Source organism: Mytilus edulis, chromosome 1 (assembly GCF_963676685.1).
Source record: "Mytilus edulis chromosome 1, xbMytEdul2.2, whole genome shotgun sequence".
Taxonomy (NCBI): domain Eukaryota; kingdom Metazoa; phylum Mollusca; class Bivalvia; order Mytilida; family Mytilidae; genus Mytilus; species Mytilus edulis.
The window spans coordinates 116822366-116840823 of record NC_092344.1 but is presented as its reverse complement, the minus strand read 5'-3'; the positions used below and the strand labels follow the sequence as shown (position 1 = coordinate 116840823).

General features: G+C 31.4%; 1 protein-coding gene across 2 annotated transcripts; it reads right to left on the bottom strand.

The window, feature by feature from the left end:
- Positions 1 to 4069: 4069 nt before the first annotated feature.
- On the bottom strand, positions 4070 to 18458 carry LOC139501829 (uncharacterized). 2 transcript variants are annotated; one of them, XM_071291056.1, is made up of 10 exons: positions 18061 to 18458; positions 17811 to 17853; positions 15067 to 15231; positions 13754 to 13866; positions 12959 to 13103; positions 12221 to 12423; positions 9379 to 9426; positions 7579 to 7690; positions 6876 to 7058; positions 4070 to 4930 (listed from the first exon to the last, which is right to left on the bottom strand). In XM_071291056.1, the coding sequence occupies exons 1-10, from the start codon at positions 18148 to 18150 to the stop codon at positions 4674 to 4676; spliced, it is 1359 nt and encodes a 452-aa protein (XP_071147157.1). In that variant the 5' UTR covers positions 18151 to 18458; the 3' UTR covers positions 4070 to 4673. The 2 variants fall into 2 exon arrangements, with proteins under 2 accessions (XP_071147157.1, XP_071147163.1); XM_071291062.1 differs by lacking the exon at positions 4070 to 4930 and adding an exon at positions 6047 to 6719 and having other exon boundaries at positions 6784 to 7058; positions 18061 to 18409.

Genomic DNA, 18458 nt, shown 5'->3' with positions numbered 1-18458 from the left:
TATTTTTTCACGGGTATTGGGTTCAAGATTTAACCATTCACAATAGTATGTATCTGAACAAGTACAACAGAGAAAATAGTTATTATTGATGCATAGATAATGTTAAAGGTCATGTATGTCAGAAAAACTCTGAATTTGATACTTGTGCGCATAAAAAACTTTGTTTAATGCACGTTTTATTATCTTATTCTTGCCTTTATAAATATATTGAACATTATTTAATTTTTTTTCCTTTTCTTAAACATTATATTTCATGTGATTATTATTGAGAAAACTCAACTATTTATTTCAAATATGATTAATTTAAGGTTAATCAAAATAGGAATTCCTAAGAAATAATATCCAGCAGCATAAAACCTTAGTTTTAAAGACTTGAATAACTCCAAGTCAGTTCAAAGACTTGCCACATTTATTCTATCACATATTACACCGGGGATCTCTTCGTGCATATAGTGTGTGCTCAAGACCTTTCATAATTTGTGAAATTGTGTGCAGTAGTAATAAGTAGTTAACCTATGCTAAAAAGCCGCAAATCACTTTCGAATGGACTGATATTAAAACAACTGAAGGAATCACATAAATTTCAAACAGAACGAGAACTGGTGCATCGAAAAGAAGTCATACCCAGTCAGTGATCTGTCTGGAGGACGACAATGATAATCTCCCATTTTTTTTTATTGTATGCCAAGCATTAATTATGCTATATTATAGATGTATATAATTGGATTAAAATGTTCCAACTTTTCAATGTTTTTTCCAATGAAAATTTGCGACAAAGTCGTCTTCAACTGTAGTGTTAACTATAAGTTAATTAGAATCCAAAGGATTCATTGCAATATTGCCAAGTATGAGACTTTAAGTTAAGTTTAAGGAATTTTGGTCCTCAATGCTCTTCAACTTCGTACTTTATTTGGCCTTTTTAACTTTTTTGGATTCGAGCGTCACTGATGAGTCTTTTTTGTAGACGAAACTCGCGTCTGGCGTACGTACAAAATTTAGTCCTGGTATCTATGATGAGTTTATTTGTAATATTCGCACTTTCACCTTTTATTTAGTTTACACTTCAATGTATGTTTCAATTTACTTCTAAGAAACTAAAACTTCGCATAATGTTGAAATTTGATAAGGAAGTATGCATTTTTGTTATGGTTGATATCAGAAGTTACTTTGTCTGAGAAACAGTACAAGGAGTATATCTTATAAATAAAGGCAACAGTAGTATACCAGTGTTCAAAATTCATAAATCGATAGAGAAAAAACAAATCCGGGTTACAAACTAAAACTGAGGGAAACGTATCAAATATAAGAGAACTACGACACAACAGAGACACAACACCGAAACGTAACACATACAGAAACGAACTATAATGTAACAATGTCCATTTTTCTGACTTGGTACAGGGCATTTTATGAAAAGAAAATGGTGGGTTGAATCTGGTTTTGTGGCATGCCAACCATCCCGCTGTAATGGCAGTGTTAATTATAACATTAAAATGACAACATTACACGACAGGGTTACAATAAATAAACAGATCAATGGGAGAAAATATAGGACAGACAAACAAACGAATAATAGCCATCAAAAGGTAACAGGTTAAAAACATATTTTTATACGCCAGACGCGCGCTACGTCCATACAAAACTATGCTCAGATGTAAAAAGTTTGAAAGCCATAAGAACTACAAAGTTGAAGATCGCCGAGGACCAAAAGTTCCAAAAAGTTGTGAGGCCTTGGTTATCCGCCTTGGACAAAAACATCATTATTATCAAGAATAATACATAGCTTTGCAAACAGTAAATTTTATAAAATGACTATATAATAGATATACATGATTTAACTGAAGTGGTGGCTAGCTATAGAATAAAAACGAATACATACATTACAAAATCACAGCCCTGTTAGCCATAGTCAATGCAACGCCCAAAGTGACGTCACATATAAATTTCTAAAACGTGTTCCGAAAATTAAGAAAGAATTTAGATGAAATTTTTGAACATCGATATACTACTGTTGCCTTTATTCATGTACCGTTATTTGTCTTTTCGTTGTTTTTAGTTTTTGCAATGACATTGTCAGGATGTTTAGATTTATGACCGTTTGTCGAAAAGTTGTCTTATTTACAATCATACTACTTCTTCTTATCTTCCTTTTTGATAAACGTTCCATAAAGAAACTAAATGAATTAGCCAGAGTGGTAATGAATTCTGGATTAACCTTCGTGAGGCAACACACACAAAATGATTTGAAAGACAAACTTCAGAAGTACTAACTTTCAACATCACATAATGTAAAACAGTATTAGAAAAAAACTCCAAGGTAAATTAAAAAAGGGAGGTCCATAAAAATTAAAAAGCTTTAGATTTTATTATTTTGACAGCCACAATAGTCACTTTAAGTCAAGATGGCCAACCTTACATTTGGCATAGCAGGTGAGGAATCAAATCTACGAATAAATAAAACTATGTCGCTTCTCTTGTGGATGGTCATTGATTTTCTACAGTCAACCAACAATGTAATCAACAAAATTTAAAATTACATGACATTTGCTTTTTCTAACACCAAATTATTTTGCTACATACTATTTTATTATATTCTTTTATTTTATAATTATAAGTTCTTCTATAAAATTCTCTAATAGCCAATAGCTTGGATTCTTTAACTGGATTTTTTCATTTACCGATCCCAAGATAATTGCCCGTCCTAAAGACACAATATAACTTTACCATCATTGTCCTTGAAAACAGTTTTTGCATTACCGTCAAGGGTTTAAGAATATCTATAAATCCGATTTTGAAGCTTTAACACTGAATATGACTCATTGATGTATTTTATCATGAGTAACACGATGAGAGACACGATTAAAGCAGGAACTTTTTATCATTCCCTTCTAAGTCATACTCCTATTCTTTTGTGATTTTCCTTTGTAATGTCTTTCGTTTTCAATTTAGTTTTTTATGGAACTTGTGTTTGTCAAATCGCTGTTTTTTATTTGTTGTTGCTATAATGCCGTTAGTATTTATTGACTTTTTTAATTGCTCTCCTCAGTACTTTCTCCCTTTGATACTCTATGGAATCAAAGTTAAAAAGTCTGTTAATATGTATGTTTCCCCGTTGTTATTATTTTATTTATTTTCGTATCTTTCCTTGTTTCCATGGTTGTTCTTCCTTTTTTTCTGACAAAGTCTAAACAGCGTATCATTGTTTATAGTATAAGAAATGTATAAACCGTTTTTGTCAAAATTGAATTGTTTGCAATCGGTCGAGTCTGATCTTTTACTTTTAATCTGACATGTGCTGAAAATACAAATTTATTTAAAATAGAGTGAAGATATTCGGTTTGAATGAACAATATTAATATCAAACCAAACACTCAGCATTCTCTTTTCTAGCTTTGGTAAGTCTTACATGAAACATGTTTTTATACTCAAAGAAAAGAAATATAAATTCACACACAGATGAATTTGAATTTTTTGACGTTCGTGTACGAATACTTAAAACAATTTGTTTAACATGCTTTGATATTTCTAAACAAGGTGTTGAAAAGTCTAAATTCTTTCTGTTTATTTCGTGATCTTTTTATCTCTTTTTCTTTCCTGATGTAAACACACTGATGATAATTGATGAATTGTTTTAAGTTGTAATATAATGCAAAACTCTGGAGGTAATTTGAAATAGTGATTATCATCAGAAAATAACGATGGTTCATACAAAAATTGGAAACAAATAAATTTTTCAACATGGGACAATTCTCCTGCTGGTAGTACCAAGTTGATTCAAATCCATCAAGAAATACCAAACATTTATTTCTTGAAAGTAACGTGGTTTTATATGAAAGGTTTAGAGATTAGTCGCAAGTGGCGAATGCTGATGTCCATCCATTGTAGATGCAATCAAATAAGAAGATGCGCACTAATATACACTAAGTCTTAATAATCGGTCATTATTGCAATTTGTGTAAGCATGTTCCATATTCAGTGAAATCGTTCTAAGTTCTAATTTGAATATATTTTGATATTATCGTTTTTAACTTATTTTATTGTTTAATAGAATTGATATCAAACTGCATACTTCGAGCGAAGACTTAGCATTTATTATGAAACACAAAGTCCACAATGTAAAAACTGTTGTTTATGACAATATGACTTATATATACGTATCTTAGTTTTCACATACGAATAAGACTAGATACTAAAATTGATTGCTAAACATAAATTCACCATAAAGCACAAAATAGATTTTGTACATAAATTGTTCATAGTTGTGGTACGATATCTTTATTCATTTGACGTGTATCATAACAAGTATTCTGCAGTTAATACTCCGACCATCAAGAAGACAGAGGAAGAAGAATTTCGGACAAAAGCCGTCTCTTGAAAAGTTCTTTCTCGTAGAAGTATCGCTGGTATTATAACAGTAAATAATAAATGATAAACATCTGTTTTCGTTGTATAACATCATGAATAATAATGATGATTATAATGATATTAGAAATGATATAGCTAAGGCCGATATATAAAGTGTAATCACAGATTAGCAAGATACGACGTTTTCTCATGGTTGTCATGTTTAGTTTGTTGATAATGTTTTCAGCATCGTAATAATGATGAACATGACCAGATATCTCTATGGACATCATTTATTATTGTCATTTGATTGTTGTTCATCAATACGCTCAGTGACTAAGACTTGGTGTCTTATTGTTATCATTACCAGGTAGAAACTCTTTATCAAAATCACGGACCTGATCCATCAGAATACTAAAATTGAGATCCTCACTTCGACTCTCTGGAGTTGGAGGAAAAAATTCAATTGATACTATAGATACTTCATCGCTTGTTGGATTTTCTGGACTATTGTCAATGGTTGGGACATTATTTGGAGTAATAATTGACATGTACACAGTAGGTTCAGGTTGAGGTTTTGGCTGATCTAAATGAAATAAAAGAAAACATGTATAAATTCTAAACTGAAATAATCGTCGTCATTAAGAACTTCAGAGAAGTGTGAGCTTTTGCTCAGGGCTGAAGGTCCAATCAAGAATGTAATGTTGAGATGATTAAAAGCAATAATAGGTTTTGTCTACTGTTTTCCTTGTAGGGATTTGTGTTATGAATTTATAAAACATATTTCTTTCTTTGTTCATTTTATACGCCATATCAATATACACAACTTGACCAAGCTGTGTTATAGCTTCTTTCTAAAAACTGTTGTAAAACACTTGTGGAAAATCATAACCAAGCAGCGGATGCCAAAAAGTATCCGTGCATTTACTAATGAACCGTTCACCAAAGACTTTAAAATGTTAATGTTTAAACATTGAAAAAATCATCGTGGTTCGAATATCTCTTAAAATTGCGTCGTAGACTTTAACATGATATTATCAAAATATGTAAAAATAAGAAACAGGCCACACACACAAACACTATTGCATCTATATATACTAATATTATTAATTCGTATATTTTAACAAATTTGATTCGTTTAGGGATAGTCACATGTTAAACTATATTTTCGAAGGTAGAGAGAAAATGGCGGATAGCAAAACGCATATTGACCGGCAAAAAGCATATCGCACGGTTATTTTTTAAAATATCTAAAAACCGATATACTTTGTGATGTCATGTAATGAATTTCAGGATATTGTTTAACGTTTTGAAACACATGATATCTGTGATCGATTATTTGACCCAAAAAAATCTTCAAATACATAAGATGTCAAAAAAAAAGTAAATGAAATAACAACTAATATGTTGTTATTGTCAAGGAGACAATGTAGTAGCTATAAAATTCCAACAAACCTAAATGACGATTTTGATACAAATATGGTCGGAAATTAATAATATAACAAATATAGCCTTTGTGTGAGGTCAATACAGGATATATATTCGTCCTCAGTCAATATACTTCTTTAAGGTCAATATATCCTTGTATCGACCTCATACAAAGGCTATATTGGTATAATACTACAACAACAAATGACATCAATTCTATCTCTTTGGCGGATATAGCAACAAATGTTTTTCCCTTTAACTCTATTTAGAATATAACAACACTTGTGCTTACCATATCTCTATGAAGAATATAACAACACATGTTCTTACCTCCATCTCTGTAAAGAATATACCAACTCATGTTTTGCTTTTTTTTTCGAGGACAAATACAACAACAAATATTCTTACCTCTTTCTCTACGAAGAAATAAAACTAACATATGTTTTTACCTCTTTCTGTATGAAGAATACAACAACAAATGGTCCTACCTCTTCCTTAATAAAGATTACAACAACCGATGGTCTTATCTCTATCTGAACAAAACCAGGTTCAACCCACCATTTTTTTTCTTAAAATGACCTGTACCAAGTCAGGAAAATGGCCATTGTTATGTTATAGTTCGTTTCTGTGTGTGATATATTTCTATGTTGTGTTTCTGTTATGTCGTTGTACTCCTGTTATATTTGATGCGTTTCCCTGAGCTTTAGTTTGGTTTTTTTCTCTATCGATTTATGAGTTTCGAACAGCGGTATACTACTGTTGCCTTTATCTATGAAGAATACAATATTAAATGGTCTTATCTCTATCTCTATAAAGATTACAACAACCAATGGTCGCACCGCTTTCTCTATAAAGAATACAACAACAGATTGTCGTACCAATTTCTCTTTAAAGAATACAACAAACAAATGGTATTATCTCTATTGCTATAAAGAATATAAAAACACCTCTGTCTCTATAAAGAATACAACAAAAAAATGGTCTTACCGCTATTGCTATAAAGAATATAACAATAAATAGTCCTACCTCTTTATCTTTAAATATACAACATCAAATGTTATTACCTCTATGTCTGTGCAGAATACAATAACTTAATGTCTTACCTCTATCTTTGTGAAGAAGATAACAACCAACAATTATTACTACTACAAACAAAAAAGCAACAAAACCAAGAACGCTCGGTAAAGCATGGTTGATTGTTTGGTCAGTTTCCGCCGCCGTTTTTTGTGGTTGTGAAGTTGTTGCTGTTGATGACTGTAGCTCAGTAGTCATCACTACAGCTTCACCTAAATATAACATCATTATATTTAGAACAAATGTGGATTAATAAAATCATGTCTGCTTCAAATATGCGGCATTTCATATTTAAAAAAAAGTTTGTGAAAACATTTATAAATTGACATTTCTTATTTAGCAAAATTTTCGGACAATATAACTAAAATTATCAAGCTCTTTCACTGTTTCGTATATTGTAGTGATTGTACATCCCTGACTTTCAAATATTTAACTTTTTGATGTTCCCCAATGACGGTAAATCCAGAGAAGCATCTCAGACGCATGTAATTAAATAGTTTTGTTATCACTTTTTAATGCATTATTGTATTAATAAATCATATATGGTTATAACTAATATAGAAACGCAGATCAAACTATCCCCCATTCTCTCTGTTTCTTTCTAGCATTTTCAGTACACGCCATATCCTCATAGTCGGATGTAAAACAAAAGTGAACTTTAAACACTCATGTTGTAAAAAGGTTAATGTGATTGAATAAAATGAAATAGGTATATGTTAGGTTAATAGGTACTTCTAGGTACAACTATGACGGCTGTCATTGTTTTAACACATTGTGTACATCCTCCTCCTTTCTTACATCTACAATCATTCAGCGAGTCCAATTTATCGTCATAGGCCTGAACCTTGAATTAAACAAAATGTTAAGAATATGTTATTGTCAGTATTGGTATCTATCGAGAGTTTTCAGTCAAAATAAATAACATAATTGTACTTCACTATTTCAAACGTACAAAGTGTATGAAATCAAATTTCCTTTAAATTCATTATATAATTTTGCATGATATTTTAGATGGCTGTTTCTTTCATATTTATAATGTTTCGTCCATCAAATTTTTTTTACATAGGTTCCTACCATTCGTCAGTGTGAAGTGTTTAAAAGGATTACAGCTGTTAAGCTCTAAATGACTAATAAAATCATAATATTATCAATATCAGTTTTTAAATCCAATTTCAAAAGTTATCTTTTTGAAAGACTTTATTTTGAATTTAAATACATTTCAAGCTTTCAGAAAATATTTTCCAGGTTGGACGCTTAATATATTGAAATAACCGTCATGGAAATGTATGGTTATAGGCAACAGTAGCTTAACGATGTTCAAATCCCGTTCATCAATTTTGAAGATGAATCAAAGTAACAAACAAAGTTATGTAATCTCATGAACTCAATAAGGAGCAATGGAGGCCGTGTGCTTCAAAGGGGTAAGCGTGAGCTACGATGCACGCATCATACGCCATGCTAATCCACACTCGAAATGTCGCAATACAGGACATGTATGTAATGGTAAAAGTTATACTTTGATCTCGTATCAATATCTAACATTTCATAATGACACTGCATATACTATCACAGCAAATGTGTCTACACTGCAACACAGGACAAATATCACCATCAAGGAAATGAAAATTAGAACTAGGCCAGAACAATATTTTATGTACAAAATTGTAAGTGTTATACTTAAATTTTCAAATTCAGAAAAAGACAATTATTGCTGTTTATAATATATGTATGACAATGAATTATCTGCCGATTAATTCAATCTGATTAAAACTAAAGTTCATTTAATCTTAAAAGTAATTCGTTCAATGTGAAATGTTCCTTTAAAAGTTCTTTGCTAAAGCAATTCCTGATAAGGAAATAAAATATCTTTATCTTATTTTATCTTTTCTTCATTCCTAAAATCATATGGGAAAAAGTAAAATCACAAAAATACTGAACTCTAAGGAAAATTCAAAAAGGAAAGTCCCCAATCAAATGGCAAAATCAAAAGTTCAAACACATCAAACGAAGGGATAACAACTGTCATATTCCTGCCTTGGTACAGGCATTTTGTTATGTAGACAATAGTGGATTAAACCTGGTTTTATAGCTACCTAAACCTTTCACTTGTATTACAGTCGCATCAAATTCCATTATATTGTCACCGATGCGTGAACAAAACAAAAGACACAATAGGTAAAAATGTCAATAAATTGGGGTACAGCAGTCAACATTGTGTTATCATCTTAATCACTATAAAAACAACAAATGTAACGAAGAAGCACAAAAAGGCATACATCAAAATAACGTCCCATTTTATATGACGAGGAATCAAAAAAATATTTCAGAATTGTTATCAGATTTGGTAAAACAACTTTAAAATGAAATTCTTAAAGGTAGAGGTGATATAATTTAAAAAATACAGAATTAACTATTGTCTTTGAATATATGGTTTCGTTTTGTCTAGTAAACTATAAGTTTAGTCATAAAGTTTGTATCTAAGATCTTTTATTGTTCTATTGATGATTCTGATTGCGTAAACACTTTACTTACAAATACTCTGTATCTTCCTTGTTTGACATTTAAGAATGTGTAATCTGCCTGAAAGAAGAATAGAATGGTCATCAATCTAAATGCTGCAGTATACAATATACTTATTTGATGTCTAGCTATTTTCTATCTATCGCATTTTTTCGTCAACTTCGTACTAAATTTCGAGTGTCGATGGTGAGCCGTTTGTAGATAAATTAAGGCAACAGTAGTATACCGCTGTTCAAAACTCATAAATCCATGGACAAAAAATAAAATCGGGTTAGCAAACTAAAACCGAGGGAAACGCATTAAATATAAGAGGAGAACAACGACACAACACTAAAATGTAACACACACAGAAACGGACCAAACATCAGACAAAATCCCCCGAGAATAACAAATATAACATCAAAACCAAATACATGAATTTGGGATAGACAAGTACCGTGACACGTCTTATCGCAATAGAAATTACACTCAAAAATAAGAGAAAACAAACGACGCAACGTTAAAATGTAACACACGCAGAAACGAACAATAAAATAACAATGGCCATATTCCTGACTTGGTACAGGACATTTTTAAAGGAAAAAATGGTGGGTTGAACCTGGTTTTGTGGCATGCCAAACCTCGCACTTTAATGGCTATGTTAAATATAACATTGAAATGACAACATAATATTACAGGACTATAATACAAATAAATAGGAGAACGTATTAGAAAAAGAAACACATGATTAATGGATAACAAAAAACATCAGGTTTAAAATATAATACGCCAAAAACGCGCCTCGTCCACACAAGACTCACCAGTGACGCCCAGATAAAACGCCTGTTTGTAATCTCAAACTTTAATTCTGGTGATAATCTGATATAGTTGACAAGACAGACTCAAGACACTTACTATCACCAGCCCAGTAGTCAACACATCGGTGTTGACATGAATATCAATAATGTGGTCATTTTAATAAATTTCCTGTTACAAAACTTTGAATTTTTCGAAAAACTAAGGATTTTCTTTTCCCAGGCATAGATTACCTTAGTCGTATTTGGCACAACTTTTTGGAATTTTGGATCCTCAATGCTCTTCAACTTTGTACTTGTTTGGCTTTATAAATATTTTGAGCGTCACTGATGAGTCTTATGAAGACGAAACACGCGTCTGGCGTACTAAATTATAATCCTTGTACCTCTGATAACTAATTAGTGATAACAAATCTAGCTATCTATCTAATTCCCGAACAAATCATTGTTCCCAACAACTTGTTATAATCTTTTATCCGAGCTTTACACGGTCTCCAGATACTCATCATATATCAATTAAATCTCCATGCCTTATATATCATGTAATGTCTTATAACTGTAGACTCTACTGAAAGTACCTATTATCAGGCTGTCTGCATATAATTATTGTAAAATACTACCTGTAAGTCACAATATGAAGGCTTTGTCGAGTGAGCGTGTTATTATTGTGTCATACATCCTTAAATTCTTTTGACCTGTTGTTTGATATTATGTGGTTAAATCGATAACCTGATAATCGATTTTGAAAGTTTTTTCTTTGTTTTACCAGCAAACCGAAAGATGACTTGATAAGTTCGGGTGAACGTCATCCTCGTCGGTTCAAACATTATGACGTCGCTGATATGTCCGGATCAAAGTTTTTAAGACCGGGTCAACGTATTTGACGTCACAAAGCCGAGATATGTAATTTTATTTAGAGCTGAGCAGGGTAATAAAGACAGTGGGACAAACAATAAGGAAATGTAACCTTCAAAATGCTTAATGTTTTATTCATTCCAGGTAGCCGAGTAGTCCAGAGCGCTAGACACATTACAGGCGACGTTGGGTCGGTATCCAAATAGCATGAGTTCAAACCACTGCCAAGGAAGAACACAAATATGCTTTCGCAATTTATTAGAGATATATATATCCGATACCGAACCCAGTGTGGACTCCAGTTACTCGATATCTGTTCAGTACGAACGACAGACACATTTTGGAGTGATCATCATCATCTATAGACATTCACGAGGAAGTGAATTGTTAATTTAATTCTGATAAAATATTTTGCTGGATGAAATTCAACATAAACTGCCCAACATACACCTTTAAGGTAATACAATGTATGATAACCGTGACTGTGTAGGTGTAATACCTCCAAATCATGGTACGTCACATCCGGTTGTATACGAAAATAGGTCGAAGAAAATATTCCATTGAATTTACAGTTGTTTGAAATTAATCCTACATTTTATTGCAGTAAAACATTTCTGTTTCATAAACATATGTCTTAGGTATTTCAAATCACTATTATCTTTTCATTTAAGAGTTTTTATAGAATATTTTGTAAACTTGAGATAACATAGTTCCTAAATCTTGTACACTGGTTAGATAAGGGGAGAAATTTGATTGGTTAACTCCCAATGATGGTTATTTTCTTGTAAAAAGTAAAATCACAAAAATACTGAACTTAGAGGAAGATCAATTGGGAAAGTCCATAATCACATGGCAAAATCAAATAACAAAACGCATCAAAAACAAATGGACAAAAACTGTCATATTCCTGACTTGGTACAGGCATTTTCAAATGTAGAAAATGGTGGATTAAATTCTTGTAAGCAATGAAATGTTATGTGAAATTTTTGTCTATAGTACTGCACAGGATAAAACTTTACTCATGCCAAGTATTTCTTTATTTGAAACAAAGATAACTTCTGCAGATTTTTTTGAAAAGTGCAAATTTAACAAAGACTAATAGGGGAAAATCAATGGTGGTATTACACCTTTAATAATCTGCAATCATACTTATACTTGTTTATGATTTCCAGGACCATTTTTGATTTTGAAAAAAATGTACTTACTTTTGAAATCCTTAATTCTTCAGTTTTATTTCGATGTTCTTCGCTTGTATCTTCTCCCGTTAGTATCATTTCTAATGTGACTAAATATTTAGAAAATAGATATTCATTTGGTGCTTGAACAAACCAAATTCTTATGTATCTGTTATTTACATCGTTATGGTAGGAAATGGTAGTAATCCAATCAGCAGGGTCATCTGTCAAAGCTGTTGTTTATAAAGTAAAAAGCAAAGAGTTTATATTCGCAATAAAAACAAAATACAGAATAAGAATATAAAAGTTTACGTTTGTGTGGTTTTATTCATTTCTGATTTAGTTATTTGTTTACGATATAAAAACATATGTTTTACTGGATCGTCACGTTAGAAGTGACATATTTATTTTAATACATGCTAGGAAATACTGAATGCTGAATATACAGAAATAGTTTATCGCTTCACATTATTAAAAAGCAACTTGAGCACTAATATGCTAGTCAGCATATATATTTTGTTTTTAATTTGAAGTTATCTACATGCAATATAAATCTATCTTGACTACAAATTTCTTGCCAATATTTGATAAGGGTTTTTTTCATCAATTAACTACAGATTAAAAATATAAAGTGCAGTTAAAAAAGATTAGTAAAAGATATTAAACTCTTTTGTGGTATATTTGATATACTGATGGTACAGTTACTGTTTATTTGGATCTGTATGTGTAGAGAACACATGCAATCACAAAAAGACACAAAATACTAACCCAAACCATATTTGCCAGTTTTTCCATATCTTGTTTGATTTCCACCGGATTCATCTTCGGGCGGCTTAGGAAGACTCCATGCTGTAAAAAGGAAGTTTTTCCCTCCATGCATAGGCCATAGTTTTACAACTAATTTCAGGTTATCCTGCAAGACGTATTTACAATTAAAGTTTAACTACTGTCAGGATATCTAATTTTCAGTGATGATGCAGTATAAACTATAAACAACAAGCATTTAGTTATGTTGATTTTGTGGAAGGTATTATACTACTTTTGAATTACTGACAAATATCTTTTATTTAGGAAATAATAACAAGAAATGTATATTGAAACACGTTGCATTACACTTGTGTTGACTACAGAAAATGCGGTATGCATAGCATCAAATCTGTAAATCTTGAACTACTGAATCTGTGGTATGCATTTTTCATATTTGTTAATACGGTACTACAATGGCATTGCGTCACATTTTAAAATATAAGACTACACAGGTTGTTGTTGTTGGTATTTGTCATAATTGTAAATCTGGTACTTCATGGGTTGTGGCATGCATTACTTAACAGTTTATGATATAGGACTACAGGGACTGCGTAGTGATTAGTTCACATTTGATAATAAAGGACTACACTTTCATCGATATTACAGCAATATGGTATTCATGATAATAAAACACAACAAAAAAATTTGTCACAAAATATTACAGATTAATCATAAGAGTAAAGCATAATCAATATGAATGCAGTAAAGTAATCATTCAAATAATACCCAATAAATGTCAATAACAGGACCACTTACCTCCCTATGGTTGTGATCTAGACTGGCATTAGAAAGGATAATTATGACACATTTCTTCACATTTCCCTCTTCTTGATAATTAAATTGAAATCCTTTAACATCCTTAATAGAAGCTGAAAAATGTTTATAGTAAACAACTTATTTGATTCCTTACCATCAAAATCAATTTATAATTATTTTATAAATATTAAATGAAATCATTGATATTATTATACCTTATATATATTACAAACAATTTTATTGGGCAATACGTTATCACGTGACATGGAATAATTCAATTAATTTTCATTCAATTGTAAGGAAGGACGAATAACCCTAAAAATTTACACCAGCGTTGAATAGTAGTTATCAAAGGTACTAGGATTATAATTTAGTACGCTAGACGCTCGTTTCGTCTACATAAGACTCATCAGTGACACTCATATCAAAATATTTATACAGCCAAACAAGTACAAAGTTGAAGAGCATTGAGGATCAAAAATTCCAAAAAGTTGTGCCAAATACGGCTCAGGTAATCTATGCCTGGAATAAGAAAATCCTTAGTTTTTCGAAAAAATTCAACCCTATTATTCTCCGGAGAATAACCTTTTTTGTTTCTTGATTTGCACCCATGAAAACGACGTCACAGACGTAAAATAAACAAGATGGCAACGTTCAAATTACAGGAAGTCCATTGATTGAGAGAAGAGGAAATAAGGCATTGGACGTGAATCTTGTTCCGATGATATATCTAATAAACGGTCCTTTTCAGGGACATTAATATCTTACAAAAAGAAACTATCTTTGTTGTACATACGAGAATCCTAAGACAAAAATGACGTATTTCTTATTGTCAACTTGTGTTTGTTACTGACTTAAGTAAGGTTAAGTGCTTTTACAATGAGTCAAAATCCCCTTCCACTGTTAGTTTGGTATAATAACACAATTGTGGCCCATTGAGTCGGTGATTATCCAAAATTGTCAACCCGAGCAAGAGTTATTCCTCTCGAGCTAAAGCCCTCGTGGAATAACCCTGACTCGGGTTGACAATTTTGGACAATAAACTCCTCAGCGGACCATAATTATATAATGATACTATCTAAATGATTTTATGATTTGGAAAATTTGTTGTTTATAAGACCGCTATAGATCTACTGGCTATCTGTATTGGTAGAATGCTTAAAGTAAACAACTTTAATAATAAGTATTGTTATTACCACGTCACGTCAAAACAGAATTTTGTTTCAATGTTATCAAATGTGCTAATAGACCATCAAAGTACATCAAACATTAAGGATTTTTCATACAATAGCTCAAAGTTTAAATTGAATTACCTGATCGAGGCGGCTTTATTTCTACAAAAAAACCAGGATACAGGTTATTACTATCACGATACTCTGACTGTATGGGTTTCAACATCAAATCATCTGGTTTTTCAGACCAGTATAACTGCTCATACAGATCTTCATATTGTCCAAAAAGAAATGAGTCACTACAATCTAAAAAAGAAACTCATGATTACCATAATTTACTTTTGGAATGATAATCATATGATATGATAATGTTTATAATTTTGAAACTAACGGAGATAGCAAATTGAAAAAAAGTTCTTTAAAGACCATCAAACCACATCAGAAGATATAATGGATTGAAGTACCAGAAGGAAACGAATATCCCCAGTTTGGAAATTTGGCAAGGTTCCTGATAAAATTTGTAACGTCAGGGCGTGTCACATCTACATATATCTAAGACTCATCAGTGGCGTTCCAACCAAAAAAGGTTGAGGAACATTACCACCTTATTCATAAACAATTATGTTAAATACAGCTGAGGTAATCAATGTCTGTGGGAAGAAAATACTATCCAGTAACTTAACATAGTATAAACAGTAAATTTGTAAGAAGAAAAAAACATTCCATGATTTTTCAAGTTCATTTTTCAAAACAAAAATGTGAACAAGGATGGTGATACCCTCAATGATTAAATGTCTACCAGCAGTAGCATTGATTCAAAAACTGAGTGGTGACAACTTGGCTTGTAATACACTGGAGGATTAAATGTCCACCAGAAGTAGCATTTGATTCATAAAAAAGTGTGAACAGCTAATATAAAAAATTTAGATGTGGTATGATTGCCAATGAGACAACTGTCCACACGTAAACAAAATTAAGCTGGTGATACCCTCGAGGATTTAAAGTCCATCAGCAGTAGCATTGATCCACTAATAGTAAATAATCATTAAAGAAACCAAAATTATAAAGCATAAACACTGCATTCAGTTCAATATAATCAAATACTGCATTTGGAATGCCTCACACAATCCAAATAAAGAAATTGTATGAAACTTTTAATGTAATTAAATCATTGTTATATAAGAGCAAGCATAATGTTTATAATAATTTAAAGGAGTAGGTCCAGTAAGACCCCAAAATATAGAAGTTTTACAAAATTGTTAAAATGTAAACTTTTAGTTATTTATTGGAAAGTAGACTGCTTCTGCTACATAAATATATGCTGTTTTTGACAATACAATGCGCATATATCGGGTACTAGCATCATTAAGTCATGCTAAATTACTGAAATCTTCACAATTTTAGCATTTTAGTTTAATTTAAGACGGTTTCCATCTGAAATTTGAGGCCAAAATCGGCCCTTGCCGGACCTACTCCTTTGACAACAAATGGAAAAGACAGAATACTGACCGTGCGAGGGCTGTATAGTTAAAGGGTCAACTATTTGAACAATAAAAACCCATTTCGACCCCATTAATGCACAGCTGTCATCTATCGTTAGGGGTAAGATAAAAACGAAACTTCAAATTACTCTCTTGTTAAGTAGTTGGATATAAAATGCTTCTGTTATAAAAACTGAACAAGATTGTACTGCAATAAAACAATAAATAAGTATGACAATATAAAATCGAGGATTTCTATAAACAAACATGTGTAGCTTCAGAAGAAAAGCAATTGATTTTCCATTCTACTAAAAAAATCTAATTTAATTATTTGAATCACAGTAGATTTAAAAGATTAAAACAATCAAACCTTTCTTTGATAAAATTATCAAATTTTGTCATTTCTTTCGTATCCAACTTATCTCATCAAATGTGATGGTGGGTATTATCAGAAGTCTATAACTGGTGCCTTATTAACTTTTAAAAACTCGAATCGGTGTAAGAATACTTATAACACAAACTGTTTAGCTCGTAACAATATCTTTATACATTCAGAAAGCAGTTGGTTTGGCTAAATGGCATTTCCAATATTTCAATAGTTTGCCAAAAGAAAAGACTTGTTTTTTTTAGCCATCCAACCACTCCCTCGTTCCTTTCTAATAGAGAACACATGAATATCATTCACATTTCATATATATATATTAACTGTTAACAAAACTTTGAATGTTTGAAATATTAAGGTTTTTCTACATCAGGAATAGATTACCGTAGCTGTTTTTAGCAAAACTTTTAGTAATATTTGGATCTCAATGGTCTTCAACTTCGTACTTTACTTGGCCTTTTTAACATTTTTTTATTCGAGCGTCACTAATGAGTACTTTGTAGACGAAACGCGCGTCTAGAGTAAATATAAAATTTCAATCCTGGTATCTATGATGAGTTTATTTCCTGAATGCTTAATGACCCCCTAATATTATCTTAAAAGTAAAGTTGGACTTTCTATGGAAATCAAATGGTATGCTTCTATTAGAACTTAAAACCATCACTTTATACCATCTAATGTGCTCTTCTGAATTTTCCTTCATCAGGTACTCTATAAAGAAACATACTTGAAAGCCTTGAATGTATAACTACATTAAAGCGTTAGGAACTATATCACCTTATGTACCTTAAAGGGATATCAAAATTCAAATGATGTCCTATTCAATATTAAAGACATAAACATCTGTGCATCTTTTTTTAATTATTCTTTTGCATTTTACAGTAAAGAATTTCCTATCGTGAACTTCGGATGTGTTGTGACAGTACAGGTACACCGAGTTAGCCGACAAAAAAAACCTTCCAGTATGTCAACCACTACCTGTACTTACCTTTCTATCAAACAGGTAGAATACTCGTACTTACTTTCTCCTGCATATATGGTAGCAGTACAATTTACAGCGTAATCCTACAAAATAACATGGGATTTAAACCAGGTTTATAAGAGCATATAATTTACAAAACAATGCCGAATAAGAGAGAAAGAATGTTTTTTATAATTAATCCTCAATATTAGTCAACTTCCTTTATTTTCTAATATAAGTCATTATTCAATATCATGTAATTAAAAAGCTTTTGAAAATATTTTCTTTTTTACACAAATTTGAATACTCACTGAATTATCTTGTTCCGAATGGCATGGTAGGCAGTTTTGGTTGTGTATACACAGAAAAGAGACTATGAACACACACAAATAGGTCTTCATATCTTTGAAGTAAAATATTCGCCAGCTCTTTGCAGTGCATTTTTTTACTTAAGCATTTTCTTAATCCTTGATAATAATGATGATCTCACTGTGAATTTTTCGATAGACATTTCTATTTAAGGAAAACCGTAAAAATTGTCAAGAATTCGATCCTTGCTGTAAAAGCTGTTTAGTTTATAACATAGCAATTTATACCGGGTATGATGTAGGTCAACAATGAGAAATTGTATACTACACAGGTACAAACATTTAAGTTTATGCGTAAATAAGTGTAGCAAACAATTTATTTTCATTGTGTGATGCACGAA